Here is a 17396-nt window from a genome sequence, read left to right on the forward strand (position 1 = left end):
CACGCACTTGTGCACGTAAATGCTTACTTCGTGGTGCACGTAAATGCTTACTTTGGCCTGCCCATATCTCGTCCATGCCCTGCCCCTTTTTGTGAAAAAATGTTTGCATGCGTACTGGGAGATATGAATATGCTTGCACGAGTTTTAAAATCCACACGGCATGCACCAGCCCGAGTCACATGTGTATCTCCCAGCTTTGGTGCACAAAGGGCTTTTAAAATCGACCAGTATATCTTCTTACCAACGCCTTAGGAAATAAGGCAGTACTTGCTAGTGAGGGAAGTGATTGTAGGGGGCAATCTTGATGACTGAGGCAAGACGAGTTCCAATTTAGATGAGTTTAGACTGTGTTGTGTTTACTAAACCACTGGGCTACCTCTGCAAGAAAGTAATTGAGATTGGTAATAAATGAAGTTTGGTCAGATCCCATTTTGATGCAGAGTTGGATGTCATCCACAAATAGGTGGCACTCGATATTGAAGGACTAGATGAGGTCACAGATAGGATACATGTAGATGTTGAAAAGTATCGAGAAGAGGACCAAGCCCTGAGGCACTTCACAGGTGAGTTCTCTAAGGCAGGATGGTTTGTTAGACAAATAACTGATTGTGATCTTTTGGCAAGGAATGATTCAAACTAATTTAGGGCAGTGCCACTGATGCCATAATTGTAGAATCACTGGACCAGGAGATGGTTATTAATTGTATCAAAGACAGGCAAGAGATCAATGAGGGAGTCACCCCCTTGACCCACATGGAAGTGTATACTGTTTGTGATGGCCAACAGAACTGATTCTGTTCCATGACCTTTTCTGAACCTGGATTGGTACCAATGTAAGATATTATACTTCTCTAGGAAATCTAAGAGTTGGAGGTAAACTACTTTTTCTACCACCTTGGATAAGAAAGGATGTGGAGACTGTATGATAATTGTCAATTATTTTAGAATCAGTAGCAGGTTTTTAGAATGGGTTTGCTAACAGCCTTTTTGTGTGAGCTTGATAGCAAGCCTTCCGTTAGCATGGCATTTATTATATTTGTTAGCTGGGGGCTAGGTCATTACAGATGAATCTTGGTGGAATTGGATATAATGGGTTCACAGACTGATTCGCTGGAGGATCATTACCACTTCTCATGGAATGGTTGTCCTGATGTCAGTCACACAACAAAACCCACTCACACCAACTGGTGTATTCTAGTCCACATCAATGTCAACAACCAAAAATAAACTGTGTACTAGTTAGAGAGCTAACATAACACCCAGAAACGCCAAACCGATTATAAACCAAATTTTTGTAAGACCCTCTATTCACGAGAGGACATGTTATGTGTTCAACTCGTTTCTCATAGGGGTCACTATTACTTTTAATCATTCAAAAATCAATTTTTTTCAAAAAATATTTTTTTAAAAAGTTACTCAACCAAATTTTGATAATCAAAATGCAGCAGATACTTATCCGCACTGAAAAGGTCCCAGGTCCCGCTGCATTTTGATTATCAAAATTTGGTTGAGTAACTTTTTAAAAAAAAGTTTTGAAAAAAATTGATTTTTGAATGATTAAAAGTAATAGTGACCCCTATGAGAAACGAGTTGAACACATAACATGTCCTCTCGTGAATAGAGGGTCTTACAAAAATTTGGTTTATAATCGGTTTGTCCTGATGTCAGACCATGGGATCAAGTTTGAAGGGAGTTGAACAGAATTTGCCTGTGTGACTGTGCATTATTGGGTTGGTAGTGGTAGGCGTGCATGAGGTGGAGAAGGAGTTGGAATGAAAGGAGGAACCAATAGCTTGTATTTTTTCAGTGATGAATTTAGTGATGTCTTCAGCTGTGTTATCCTCTGTACTGGTAGAAGGAGTTTTGTTTCTTGTTTTTGAGAAATTCTGTACCAGGTTAAAAAGCTGATTTGGGTGGTTCATGGACAATTCTAGTTGTCTCAGAATGTGGACTTTTTTGGCTTGCTGGATGGCAGCTTTGAATTTTAAGAGTGATCTTTGCAGAGATGAAGTATGATCTCAGTTTCATGCTTCTCGACATATCTGTTCAAGTTTTATTTATTTATTTATTTAAATTCTTTTAATATACCGATGCTCAAGACCAGGTCTTATCGTACCGGTTTACAATAAACTAGGGGGAACCGTTAACAGAGAAAAACAAAAAAGTTACATTATAACAGGGAACGTGGAACTAGGCTGTTAGAGAAAAAGATAGGTTAAAAACAAATTCTAACTGGAGAGAAGGGCAAAAAGCAGGAGAGGGTGTTTACAGGATAAGAATTATGTACAAATTTACATAGTGTATATAAATTAAGCAAATTTACATAGTATATATGAATTAAGATAGTGCAATTAGTTGAACAGCAGTTCCTTTGAACAGCAGTTAGTTAGTTGAACAGCAGTTAGTTAGTTAGTTAGTTAGTTGAACAGCAGTTCCTTTGAACAGCAGTTCGAGTTGTCGGGATTGTTTTAGCAGAAAATTTCTAGGGGTTCTGGTAAGATTGGATTTAAGAGGGACTAGAGTCTCAGTTACTGTAAAGAATTCATCATTCCACTGCTGGACTAGAACTTGATAGTTGTTGTGGGTACGTTGATCAGATTGCTTAAGTTTTCACGTGTAACACAGGAAAGGTTCCTGGTGCGATATGGCCACTATAAAAAGAATATATGTTGTCAGGATTCATTCTTGTGAATTGTAGAAAAATTAGATTATCTCAAAATGATACTGCTTTATAATTTCTCAGTTCCAGATTTCTTCAGATCTTATAGGTGCTGTGTCAGTTTTGAGGGTGTATTGTGTAGATTTCACATGCAGGTAGCAGACTCCTTTGATTCCAAACACTGCACTGTATTTTGGTTTAATTACAAAAAAAACATCTGAATTAGCTATCTTTTGCCTACCCACTGTGCCATACCCCTCCCCCCACCATATCCTGGCCTTCCAGTCTGCCCTGAAACACAGGATAAATCATTCTGGCTTCCCTAGGATACTGGGCAGGATTTCAGCAGAATCAATGCAAGGTTTTACACAGCTTGACTTACACAGCCATGTGTCAGGTGTTTGCTCTCTAGCAAAGGCTAAAAAGACTGATCTCATTGATCAAGTAAACTTTTCCCAGTAAACAGACACCCAATGTGCATCTTAATATCAGTTGCATGTAATGTTCAAATCAGGCCACAGTAATGTCTTTATACTTTGTTAAAGCCATGTATATTCATATTCAGTTATAAAAGAAAGTAATAAATGACTGGGAAATGTGATCTTGGGTTCTTCACTCTGAAAGGATGAAGCAAGGAGCATTCCCATGGCATGCTGAATTCTCCCAGAGGTAAATCTAGACTATAATGAAAATAAGTGGCAGAAAGTTATATTAATTAAAAAAAAAAACCACATAAACCAACCATATACTTAAACATTGCCACTGGCTATGAACCATTTATTAGTGATGTGCTGCAGGAAATATCGTATTTCGGGTTAGTGCGCACTAACATTTTAACGTTGAAATTGCCTAATTCGTCCTGAATGAATGCACATCCCTACCATTTATGCAATTTAATAGGAATAGTGCAAAACACTTCCAGAAGTAGAATTTGCTTACCTTTATGTACACCCAGCTCAGTATTCCCTTGTTTATAACTGAAAAGCCAGTTCAAAATGAGGGAGAAACATGAAATAAACCAGCAGCTGTGCATATCAAATTCAATGCTAATCCCTACTACAGTATAAGAAAGCACCCTTTGCAAAATCAAAAGAAATGTTCCACAAAGTTCTTTAGATCTTGTTCTATTTCAAAGGGCAGTGCTGAGCTCTGTCACACCATGATACAAGAAGGAATACTATGGTAAGTCACAGTGAGTGGCAGAGTTCAGTGGCTTGGTTAGAATAAGACTGAAGGGGAAATCTGTGTGGTTGTGAAAGTTATACCTAGAGGTGGTTGAGAAGGACAGCTGCCCCAAGCTGAAAATAGACCAGAGTTGTTAAGGCATTTTAGTGAAGCCCCAACTCTGGTCACTATCTTTAGTATATCGTCCACTGGCCCATCCTCTATTGATCCTTTACTGCTAGCTGAGGCATTTGCTTCTTTACAAATTAATATCCAAGACTTGATTAGCATTGGGGATTTAATGTGTTAATGATTGCTCCATTTGATAATGTATTTTTATCTGCCATGGATGCATTAGGATTGACTCAAGTAATAAAGTCATCCATTATTTGGAAGGTCATACCTTAGAACTTTTCCATCAAAATTTGTCTATACATTCCAGTACTGTACATCATTCAGAACTCATGAAGATCCCTTGATCCCTTGGAGGGAACGGGGAAAGCCATTGGGGCTCCCCTCGGGCTCAGCGCATGCAAGGTGCACATGTGTGCATCCCCTTGCGCGCGCCAAGCCCGGATTTTATAATATGCGCGCAGCAGCGTGCAGATGTTATAAAATCGGGCATAGATTTGTTCCCGCCGGGTTGCGCAAACAAATCTACGCCCGCGCATACGTTTTAAAATCTGCCCCAAAGAGTCTTGAGGAAGCACAGAACAAAGAGCATTGTAAGAAAAGCACTTATAAGATGACTGCATAGAAGCAAATTAACTAAAGTGATGCCAAGAAAGATGATAAGTGGCAGAATGTTTGAGCATGGAAAGCGCGTCAACTCATGTCACAACACTAAGCCACTGCCTTTTTCTAACGCTTCCATTTATTTTTGGGGAAAATGGATTGTATTATAGTACTCATTTCCTTTCTTTTTTCCTTTGCATTTCCTTAGTGCTTATGAAAGGTGTGGGGTTGGCTGCACACTGGAAATCAAAGTCCTCCATTTCTTCACAGAACAGGTAAGAGCTGTGGTGGTGCCAGCTCCCCACCCACTGTCCTGCCAATGCGCCTCAACCCTGCTGTGGAGGGACCATCTCTAAAGCTGAGAGAGTAATTCAGTCTCCGCTGAGACTTCCAACAGTGGTGCCCTATGCCAAACTGTGATGGTGATTTTAATAATGTGGATGCTGAACTGGACTAAGATTGCAAAACTCATTTCACATGAGCCACCAATCAGCTTTCAAATGCTAATGACCTAGATCGTTGCTAACCTGCTCAGATTTAAGTGGTCTATGGACAAGACATTCTGTAAACCAGTACCAATTCACTTGACCCATTCACACATTACCCCAATCTTCAGATTCAATGAAATCATGTTCTTAAATGATTCTGTTCCTTTTTCATAATTGTGTGGTATATAGGGAGGGCAATTATCAAAGTCATTTTCTTGGATAAACCGGTGCTTTACCCACGGAATTAGGCTTTTATAAATTGCCTGTCTGATGTATGGGTAAACTACACATGTATGTCCTGTAGAGGCACAAGGTTATTCGCAGTGAGCAGAGGCATTCCTAGGGTGAAGCAGGGATGGGGCTTGGAATTACAACCCATACTTTTGCATTTTCAAAAGTATAGATGTATTTTCCATGACAAAATTACTCATGCAAATTTGCAGGTATGTGTAGGTCATTCTGAAATGATCATTTTCAAAGGGAAATTATGCATATAGGGGTAGATTTTATAACTTGTGCAAGCACGTCCATGTGAAACGATTGAAAATCCAATGAAATTTCATTGGTTTTCAAGTTTCGTTTTGAAAACTAGACCTGGGTAATTTTCACATCACACCCTCTGAGCAAGTACAGGATCTAGGAATACAGATCGATGAGAACATCACAATGAAAAAGCACATAAACAAATTAATTAAAACAGGACACTCCAAGTCCAAGCTGCCATTTTACATCAGTTAAAGCCTCTACTAACACTCCAGGACTTCCGAACTGTTTTACAAACTCTAATATTCTCAAACTTAGATTACTGCAACTCATTATTACTAGGCCTACCCTCAGGACAATTAAAACCATTACAGCTACTACAAAATGCCTTTGCAAGACTACTGTTAGGGAAAGGGAAATGTAACCACATCACCCCTTCGCTGATTGATCTACACTGGTTGCCAGTACAATCAAGAATACACTATAAAGTATTAACACTCATCTTCAACATAATCAATGACAGTAACTCCTGCTTATTTGGCAAACATTACACACCACAATGAACACTTATATCACAAAACAAAAGACTATTACAGTACCTACACCACGGAACACTCATCTATTGCAAATCAGAGACCGAATGTTCTCTATAGTGAGCCCTAAATTATGGAACTCTCTCCTGAGTCACTATATCTGATTACAGAAAGAACTTCAAACGTGAACTGAAAACATGTCTCTTCAAAAAAGTGTATGATCTAACATAAAATAACAATGTAGAAAATTACCTAGCTATAGTTTGATGAACAAATGACAATTAAGAGATTTAGAGTATTAAGACAACTCACTGACTACCTTGTGAAGGTTAATTAATAGGATCTAATTTATCATGAATTACTATTTAACAATCTAGCTAACATGTTTTGAATTTTTGTTGATCTACAATGTGAATGTTGCATGTTCTGATGCTGTGTTGACCTATAATGTGAATGCCGCTTTTGTAAACCATTGTGATCTGACGGTATATAAAATACCTAATTAAATAAATAAATACATAAACTGCAAAAAGAAAAAAAGTCACCCTTTGGACCTATACTTAGGCCTGAAGCTGGGACCTCACCTAGGCATAGGCCACGATCTACAGCAGGTACCCCCAGCCTACACCCCTAAAGGAAAAACCATATTTTCAACTTTTTCCAGAAGAAAAGTAGATTTTGCTCCAGTCTGTCTTCCACCGACAGTCTACTCCACAGGGCTACTGTAGGGAACGCCTTCTCTCTTCCTTCAATGTAAGACACCTACAACACCACCTCTTTACTTGACATCAGTTTGTTCTTCAAATTATAAAAGGGCCATCCCCTCTCATACAGGCCGATACAGTAAAAATCGCGGAAGAGCGCCCACTCTCCCGGCGCGCGCATAGGCCACTCTCCTGTGCGCGTGATTCTGTAAATATAATTATTCAAATTAGGGCCCATGGTAAAAAGAGGCGCTAGGGACACTAGCGCATCCCTAGCGCCTCTTTTTTGACAGGAGCGGCGGCTGTCAGCGAGTTTGACAGCCGGCGCCCAATTTTGCCGACGTCGGTTCTCAAACCCGCTGACAGCCACGGGTTCGGAAACTGGATGCCGGCAAAATTGAACATCTGGGTTTCAACCCGCGAGCCGCAGGCCGATTTTAAATTTTTTAAAACATTTTAAAATTATTTTTAACTTTTGGGACCTCTGAATATCGCCATGATATTAAGTCGGAGGGTGTACAGAAATGCAGTTTTTACTGCTTTTCTGTACACTTTCCTGGTGCCGAGAGAAATTAACGCCTACCTTTGGGTAGGCGCTAATTTCTGAAAGTAAAATGTGTGGCTTGGCTGCACATTTTACTTACTGAATCGCGCAGGAATAACTAATAGGGCCATCAGCATGCATTTGCATGTTGCGGGCGCTATTAGTTTTGGGGGGGGTTGGACGCGAGTTTTCGACACGCTATTACCCCTTACTGAATAAGGGGAAAAGCTAGCGCGTCGAAAATGCACGTCCAAACGCGGGTTAACAGTGCGCTCCGCCGGAGCACACTGTACTGTATCGGCCTGATAGCCTGAAATGTCAGTCAAGATCTTGAACCACAAACAAATCCCAACTGAGAATCAATGCAGCAAACATAACAATGGAGTCACAAGGGGGTTTGCTTCAGGCACCTCAGTACCACCCAGATGGATAACCTTTGACTTCTCAGTGAGGTCCAGGCACAGGTCATTGCAATAATCCAATTAGGGAAACTAATGAAGAGTATGGAAAATTTCTCATTTTATTTTATTTTCTCTGTTCCTTTCTGTGGTCTGACATTGAAGTGCAACAGTTAGTACACAGACCTGTGAAACCTGGAGAGCCACCAGTTCAAATCCTCCTCTCCGGTGTATTTATTATGCCATTGTATAAGTCATTTATTCACCCACTGCTCAAATGTTTTTGAGGCAGGGACCTTCCAATGGTGAGAACAATCTGTTCAATATTGTTTATGATAATATCCCCATATAAATCAGTGTTTCTAACACCAGTATTGGAGCTTTACTCTAAACAGGTCTGTTTTTCATGAGATATTTTCAAAGAAATATATTTCACACATTTTTGCTCTCAATATCCTGAAAACCAAACCTGTAGATGAGGCTACAGGTCCAGACTGCAAAACACTAAAATAACTAATATTTTAAAGTTGTTTCTATGATAGCTACTGAATCATTTTGGTATGTGTTGATTGTAGTTTCTAGGTGCACGACATATTTTTGATGACAATAGCTATCAGGATATTACATATAGAAAAAAAAAACACAATAGAACATTAGCTAACCCACTTTGGGAGATTACGTTTTTAATCCTAAATCTTGTGCTATACTTACCTTTGTAGTTTTGACCTTGTTGCCGCTGCTGCATGACCAACCTGAAAGATCCGGCAGTACTTTGCAGTCTTCCCCCTCCATGCATGGATTCATTTGACACCACCATTTCTGTATGACAATGGAGGCTAAAAAAAAAAAAAAAAGTAATTCACGCTTTTACAGTTATTGAGGAGGTAGATGTCCTAGCGGATGCTAAGGTGTGAAAATAGTGTCTCATGAACAGAGGGAGATGTTAATAAATTCAAATCTAAGGGTTCCAAAAGGCAAATACAAGATGCATATGTATTTAGGTAAGTCACTCGTTTGGGGTATGTCTGTGGGGTAGACTGGAGGGCATTAATAGAGAATCTATAGTGGCTCCTCCCCCTACATGCTCTGAATATCCTTTTTCAGGCCCTGCCGATTATCTTCCCCCCCCCCCTCCCAATATCTCAGGACTGCTATTATGATAGTTGCTATTCAACTTTTCCCCAAAATTCGCCCGCAAGAGGCACAACTTATTTTGGGTGAACCAGGTCCCTAAAGAAAATGAAAAGAAACCAAACATGAAACAGAAGATGGATGACGAAAGTCAGCCATGCAAGAGACAATGGCTCAATGCAGTGAACTGTGAAAAGATGAGAAAAAGATAAATGAGTTCATCAGTGACTGGTACGATCATCTACACTACAGCACTCTTCATAAAAAACCGAAGATAAATTTTGGCAAGGCAACACGGAAGGAGGAAAAAAAAGACATTGCTTCTTTCTTTCTTTGAAAATGAAAAAAAACGTTACAGGTAAAGCCAGGTTATATAAAGAGATCTATAATTTTATTGGCAACAATACCAGCAAGATGGATGTCAACGTCATTTACAATATGAATGATGAGTCAGATGAAAGTCAGAATGCATGCCTCGGTTACTGAGATCAGCTGTGAAACAAGACAGAGCATAACAAAATGCTCAGTGACGGAAATTACATGGTGCTCAGTATTGGGATTTGCTATCAATATTGATTAATGCTGAGACCAGGAGATACGATATTTGCAGCTGTGCTGGAAACTCCTGCTTCTGGGGTCTCCTACAGATAAGAGGCTAAAGTATCACCTAAAAGGTAGAAAATAATTAGGAGAAACACTTCTAGAAGTACAAACAATAGAAGCACTATAGATTCAGAGAGATATATTTATCAGCAGTCCATTTATATTCTGAAAGGTTAGGATACAGCATGCTCCTTGAATTATACATATATTGAATGAATATATTATTATGGATCACAAGTTTTAGTAATGTAGTTGAGTGTAGATAAGTCACCATGTTAAAATGTTTTTGGACAAAATCTTTGCAGTTCAGAATGCTTGAGCACGCAGTGAGATAGAAGAAAAGAAAAGAATGGTTGAATAGAGTTAATGTCTCCAATGGGTAATGGTGTTGAGGCCTTGTTAAGATTCCTATAATTTTTATGTTTTAGCCTGGCAATTTCCTCCTATGTCTTTGGACACTCAGCTCAATCAAAGCCAACCTCTACTAAACTGCAGAGTAATTATTTATTTATTTAGTTCGTTTTTATATACCAACTTTCATTGGAGTATATCACATTGGTTTACATTATAACTGTTGGAAATAATCAGACAAAGGTGTCTTACTATTGATACTTGTAACACTGAAAAACATAATAACTTACAAACTAAGGTGACTTATTAATACATTATAACATATAGGCATTTATCTTAAGACTAAGGTGTCTTATTATTGATACATAGTAACATTGAAACATCGAAATATATTAACATTGAAATTAGCATTCATTGGCAGCTGCCTATATTTTTGTACATCTTCCTTTAGGCTTCTACCCTCAGCCATCATAATGACAGCCCTCAGGCAGGGGAAGACAGGCAGGTCCCTCCAGAATCTGGTTCACATGTGCACTGAGTCTGGCCAATGTGTAATGCCCCTCACCTCTACTTTGAAGCACCTCTGACATTGTGTTGCATCCCAGGAACATGGCTAAACTTTTTGCAGTTCCTGAGCTCCTTTTATAGGGCTGGTCGGCTGGACTTCTGTGAAATGTACAGGAAACATCACATCCTGCCTCATATAAAAGGAAGTTCAGAGCCATAGGGGGTGTGCATTTGTTTGCAACGTATTAGAAATCCGCAACGTATATGCCATATTCGTTGTATTTGTGGGGGTCACGAAACGTATGGCGAATCCCCACGAATACAACATATCATTAATGAATAAACCCTCACCCTCCTGATCCCCCCAAGACTTGCAAAACATCCCTGGTGGTCCAGCGGGGTCCTGGAGCAATCTCCTGTACTCGGGCCGTCGGCTGCCGGTATTCAAAATGGCGCCGTTAGCCTTTGCCCTTACTATGTCATAGGGGCTACCGGCGCCGGCCATCCATTGCTCCTACCATGTGACAGGGGGCGACCAATGGCACTAGTAGCCCCTGTGAGGGCAAAGGCTATCAGCACCATTTTGAATACCGGCAGCCGACGGCCCGAGTGCAGGAGATCGCTCCAGGACCCCCGTGGACCACCAGGGACTTTTGGCAAATCTTGGGGGGGTCAGGAGGGTGGGGGGTTGTAAATTAAATTTAAAGGGTTGGGATGGGGGTTTTTTTGGGAAACAAATTCATATGTAACTAATGAATGGATCGGGGTCCCCCGAGAACGGATGCAATGGATTTGGGTCCCCACGAAAACGAATACTGAATGGGACGAATCTGTCCCTGCTGCACATCCCTACAGAGCCACCTTCCAGTGCCTTCGGAACAGATCTCCTGCTCAGTTTACAGTGCTAGTTGCTTCAGCATGTTCCTGTCTTGTTCCTGGTTTTGTTCTTGTGTGTTCCCACTTTGCATTGTTCCATTCTTGCCCTCTCCTGTCTGTCCTGTTATGTTTCTCCCCCTGGATTGATTTCTCATTGCCTTGACCTCAGCCTGGAACTTGACTTCACCTTGCTGTCTCCATCTGCCTTGATCTCTGCCTGGCCACCAACCTTGAATATTGCTTCTACCTTCCTCATATCTAACCTGGAAAGCCTTGCCAGCCACTAGGAATCTGCAGACTCAACCCAAGGGAGAGGTGGCTGGTCAGGCAGAAAATCTATTCTTGTGGTGTATCAGCTGCTGCCTGTTAAGGCCTATCTTGTGCTTGCAGAAGATAAGCTGTATAAAATTAAAAGCGGCCTAAGGGCTCAATACATCTACTTCATGACACAGTAGATGTTGCCTTTATGCAATGACTGAGTCACCTGACATCCCTGTCCCTGATTGGCTCAAGAAGAAGCAGCAAGGCTTGGGTACTGACCCCTGGTTTCCTACATGACAGCAAGCAACACTGCCACTAGAGCAGGTTTGGGCAATTCTGGTCCTCGAACAATAGTTAGGTTTTTAAGATATCTCTAATGAATATGCATGAGAGGGATGTGCGTGCACATTGCATGAGTTGTATGGAAATGCATTCCAAATATATTCATTAGGGTTATCCTATAAAAAAGACCAGTTTGTGGCCCTCAATTATCGGAACTGCCCACCCCTGCACTAGAGCATTTGAAATGTAAGAGGAAGGTTACTCTTGCCTGAGACTCTCAAAATAAATGCACAGAATTTATCCCATTAGTGTACTAAATGCACTGCTTCTAAACCAGAACAAGATGATTTCTAAACACCACAATACCCAGCTAAATGGCTTGGAAAATTGTTCTCCCTGTATTCTACCATTTTTATTTTCCTCTTAGATTTATCAATTTTGCTTTTCTTGACATAGAGGGGAACTATATCTCCTCTATTGTTATATATGCAAGCTTGAATTACATATATATAATGTTGTCTGAAAATATGAAATAAAAAAATCAAAACAAAACAAGGGTGCTGCTAGGTTTCCCAGCCAGACTAATCCAAGCCAGAATCCAGCAGTTCCTATGTTTATAGCACTACTACAGCAAAGAATTATTAACTATAAAATATTATTTTACAAAGCTATTCTGTGATTGGAGAAATGAAGGCTAAAATTTTAAAATTACATATTTTAAAATTTCACAATTCTATCAAGAATCCTCCCAAATGGAAATAATACGGGAACAAAAACTAAGGAAACCAAACTAATAGACCTCACTGCCTCATCAAGCCCATAATAATGAGAGGGAGTAAAAGAGAAACTCTAGTCTAAATTCCAGAAAAGAATAGGCAATGCTGAAATTTAGAGATATTGGTTTTCAGTTTTTATTTTATTTTTCCTGGGAATTTATCAGTGTTTATTACAACAGGAACAGCAATGATATTTACCCAGAAAAAGATGTCTTTTTTTCCACTATTTCTCCTGTTTTTATTCTTATAATAAGCACTGATAAATTTGTTGAAAAAAATAAAATAAAAAATGAAAACGAAGATCCCTTCTGATATAAAAATAACAAAACCAAATTTAAACATTTAACGATATTAACTCAGCAATTCAGAACTACATTAATCTCATATGAAACAAATTAAGCACAGCCAGCAGAAGTGTCTAGGAATTATTTCTCTAATTGTGGTGGACCAAAAAAAAAATAACAAAACATAAAAAGAATCAAACGCCATAATAGTTAATAATACCATTAGCTGGAAATTTAAAAAAGTCAGCTCCCAAAGGGCTAGACCTTGATCTCATCTCCAGAAAAGGTGGACAGACTGTTTTATAATCAAAAAGGAGCATACAGGCTAAATTTAAAAAAAATGTATTTGGGATGTATCCCCAAGATTTAAAATTCAGGTAGAGAGCATTTTTCCTCACAATCCACTATTAACCTCAACTCCAATGCCAGCAATAGCCCCCCCCCCCCCCCCAAGATGTAGAGCATCTGAGAAAGGACAGTATGCAGCATCACTGCAGAAGCAACACCCAATAGCATTTGCAGTAGGGGAGGGTGGCAGTACTAGCCTGGGAACCCTTCTACCAGTCAAAGTAAAAGCCAGAGGAAAGGAGTTGAAAAGGGGAAGATACCTCCCCCAAGCTGATCCCACGACTCCTTCCAGCAGTCAGGTTCCAGACCAGCAGCTCCCAGCCGTGCACCCAAAGCAGCAACCCACCATAGAGGAAACGGGGTTCCATAGCACTCTGCCAGGGCAAGAGGCAGGCAGCATCCAAAGTAGTAATGAGGAGCATCAGAGAAATGATTGCCTTGGAAACCCAGTTCCTGTAGGCAGCAGAAACTGTGGGCTTTAAGCATCTGCTGCATATGTTAGCCCCCAATTACAAAGTGCCCTCCTGGATTACATGTAGTAGGGAGGTTATTCCCACTCTGTGCAAGCAGTGCTGTAGTCACATCGAGGATCAGCTGGCTAAAACAGAGAGGAGAAGTGAGCAATATCTGGACCAGCATGAAGGCTACACACATTTACCTCTCTTTGACTGCACACTTGTGGGATCTGGCCAAAACAGGGGCAGATAGCAGTTCTAGTGGAGGCCGAGAATCAGGATTCAGAGCTATGATGCATATCCAGGCGATGGATAAGCCCCACACCTCATGCAATATCGTATCAGCCATAAGAAAAATACTGTAGGGTTGGCAGCTAGACTGGAAAGCCAGAAGTCTTTAGGCAGTTTTCTTTAAACAGTGGTGCAAATTTCACAAGGGCAGTGGAAGATGAGGGCCTTCAAGGTATCCATTGCCTTACATACTTGCTGCACGTGGCAGTAAGGGTCCAGGATGCCTTGGGGCTGGGGAACTGAAGGACCAGATAAAGGGGTGCAGGAAAATAGTGAGACATTTCCGCTGAAGCATGAAAAGTGGACAGCTTCTCCATGACAAACAGGAAGAATTTGGGATGCCTTATAAGTGTCTGATTCAAGATGTTGGCACCTGCTGGAACTCCAACTATATGATGTTGATGCAGAGGCTAAATTTGAAAATAGAGATAGGTGATTAAGTACTGACGAAGCAACTGATACAAGTCCTGAAGCCCTTCAAGGATGCTATGGAGAATCTGAGTTCCAGAAGCACCACCCTGAGCAGGGTCAATCCTATAATGAATATTCTGGAGGAAAAGGTACAGGGTTTCCATGAGCAAGAGGGAATTAAAGCAGAGGTGTTACAGTCTGTAGACTCCGTGCAGCAGCAGGTGCAAGACAGAATAAACCTCTGACACAGGGATGGTAACTTTCAAATCGGCGCATGTGCGCACATTTGCATGCATACATCAGCCTGTGTCCAGGGGCGCAGCCATTTTCTAACATAATGTGCATATGCACATGTTATAAAATAGCATGGCTGTGCACACAAGTGCACCAAATTTTAAGTAGGAATGCAAGTGTGCGCACTAATCCTGCTTCTACCACGTAAATCATGGGATTTTAAAGGGGTGCATGCCAACCCTATTCCCAGTTTTACCAGTTGATCCCCAGTTCACCCAGTTAAGAAACAGGTCCTCCAAACCACCCTAGATTAATAGTCTTCACGCCCTTTAAAACCTTGCAGATCTGTCTAGTTTTCTTTAATTTTTAATGTACACGTCATCCATAGCAGAAATTAGAATATGCCATACTGGGTCAGACCAAGGGTCCATCAAGCCCAGCATCCTGTTTCCAACAGTGGCCAATCCAGGCTACAAGTATCTGGCATGTACCCAAAAACTAAGTATATCCCATGCTACTGATGCTAGTAATAGCAGTGGCTATTTTCTAAGTCAACTTGATTAATAGCAGGTAATGGACTTCTCCTCCATGAACATATCCAAACCTTTTTTAAAACCAGCTACACTAACTGTACTAACCACATCCCCTGGCAACAAATTCCAGAGTTTAATTGTGCGTTGACTGAAAAAGAACTTTCTCCGATTAGTTTTAATTGTGCCACATGCTAACTTCATGGAGTGCCCTCTAGTCCTTCTATTATCCAAAAGAGTAAATAACCGATTCACATTTACCCATTCCAGACCTTTCATGATTTTAAAGACATCTATCATATCCCCCCTCAGCTGTCTCTTCTCCAAGCTGAACAGCTCTAACCTCTTTAGTCTTTCCTCATAGGGAAACTGTTCCTTCCCCTTTATCATTTTGGTCGCCCTTCTCTGTACCTTCTCTGTATGAGGCAGTGCACCTCAGTGCATGCTAGGTTCCCGAAGTAGTTACATGCGTATCTAAGGTTCATGCTGCAAAACTCCCATGCCCTGCCCCTTTTTGAAAAGTTTCGAGATGTGCGCACTGCGGGAGATATCTCGGCGGCTTTTAAAATCCACTCCCCTAATTAATGCACAAGCCGGGCTTTAAAAATTCACCTCAAAGAATACAGACACGTTTTCCACACTTTGTGATTTATGAAGAATCTTGCTCTCCAAGAGGTAGCGGTATAGTGGGGATGTAGTACAGGAAAGTGCGGCCACTTCAGACAGTAGTGTCACCTATCACTTCTTCTCCCACCTCAATATGCCAAAGCCAAATTGCCCACAAAGAATCATCTCTCCTGACACAGGCCATAGCTATAGCAGCTGGCAAGAGAGACCCTCAGCCTACCCCAGGAAAGGAGACCCCAAGATAAATTTCTGTAACATGCTATCTCGCAGAGCCTATAGAAGGAATGAACCACCAATATACTGGCATATTAGGCACATAAGTCTGCAATCTGGCCAGATTTAGCCAAGGTTGCTCAGCACTAGCCTTCTTGCCCACCAATCAGAATGCCCAGTGAATGTGTCTTCTCAATGAACATTGTGAGCCATCACTCAAGGTTGGCACCACAGTTGAAAAATTTGCTGGGCTTTCCAGAATTTCCATGCGAGTGGCAAGACAAATGAAAGCACCTTGAAGCTGCTGCTGCTGCACTCTGCATACCTGTCATAAGATATGCTATACTGGGTCAGACCAAGGATCCATCAAGCCCAGCATCCTGTTTCCAAAAGTGGCCAGTCCAAATCACAATTACTTGGCAAGTACTCAAACATTAAAAAGATCTCAAGCTACTATTGCTTATTAATTAATAGCAGTTTATGGATGTCATGCCCTAGATATTTAATTATAAGGGTCTTAGTGCCACTTTGTCTACCTGCAATGCACCTAATATACCAGTTTAGGGGTCTTATTGCTACTCTGCCTACCTGCCATGCCTATGATGTACCATCATTGGAGTTTTGATGTCTCTGCATTTGCTGTTTGAATCTCAGCCTAGTTTTCTCACCCTGAACATAATAATTACTAGGGATGTGAATCGGATCCGATATTGGATCCGATTCACATCCGATATCGGATCCGATTCACATCTATAGAGATGTGAATCGGAACCAGAATCGGATCCGATATCGGATCCGATTCACATCCCTAATAATTACCATGCTGGCTCAGAGGAAGTTCTATTGAGTCCAGCATCCTGTCTCTGACAGTGGCCAATCCAGGTCACAAGTATTTGGCAGATCCCATTAAGTAGATCTAATTCCTGTTCCTCACTCCCAGGGATAGCAATAGCTTTCTTTATTCTACCTGGCTAATAATGTGTGATGTACTTTTCCTCCAGGAACTTGTCCAAACCTCTTTTAAACCCCGCTATACTAATTACAATCTCTGGCAAATGATTCCACATCTTGATAGGTCGCTAAGTGGGAAATGTACTTTCTATTATGTTTTGAATCTGCAGGTTGTTAGTTTCAAGGAGTTCCCCTTCTTTTATTATTATTTGAAGTGGCAAATAATAATCCTTTATTTACCAGTTACATCCGCTCATGATTTTATAAACATCTATTATGTCCCCTCTCACCCATCTATTTTCCAAGCCGAAGAGCAATAGCCTGCATAGCCTCTCATCATAGGAAAGGTGTTTCATTCCCTTTATCATTTTTACTATCCTCCTCTGCACCTTTTCTAGTTCCTTTATGTCTTTTTTGACATGGGGTGACCAGAAGGGCACAAAATACTCAATGTATGGTAAAACCATGGCTTGATGAAGTGGCAATATGATATTTTCTGATTTAATTTTCATCATTCCTAGCATTCTATTTGTTTTTTGACCACCACTGCACACTGA

The 17396-nt window shown here is 40.7% G+C and overlaps 1 protein-coding gene across 5 annotated transcripts in view; it reads right to left on the minus strand.

The window, feature by feature from the left end:
- The window catches only part of TAFA4 (TAFA chemokine like family member 4), a 293701-nt gene that overhangs the window by 31290 nt on the left and 245015 nt on the right, over positions 1–17396 (minus strand). For all 5 annotated transcript variants that reach the window (XM_029601063.1, XM_029601059.1, XM_029601060.1 and 2 more), the window contains one exon: positions 8420–8544. In XM_029601063.1, coding sequence (XP_029456923.1) covers positions 8420–8544 — 125 coding nt within the window. The remainder of the gene's footprint in view (positions 1–8419; positions 8545–17396) is intronic.

Source organism: Rhinatrema bivittatum, chromosome 4, assembly GCF_901001135.1.
Source record: "Rhinatrema bivittatum chromosome 4, aRhiBiv1.1, whole genome shotgun sequence".
NCBI lineage: Eukaryota > Metazoa > Chordata > Amphibia > Gymnophiona > Rhinatrematidae > Rhinatrema > Rhinatrema bivittatum.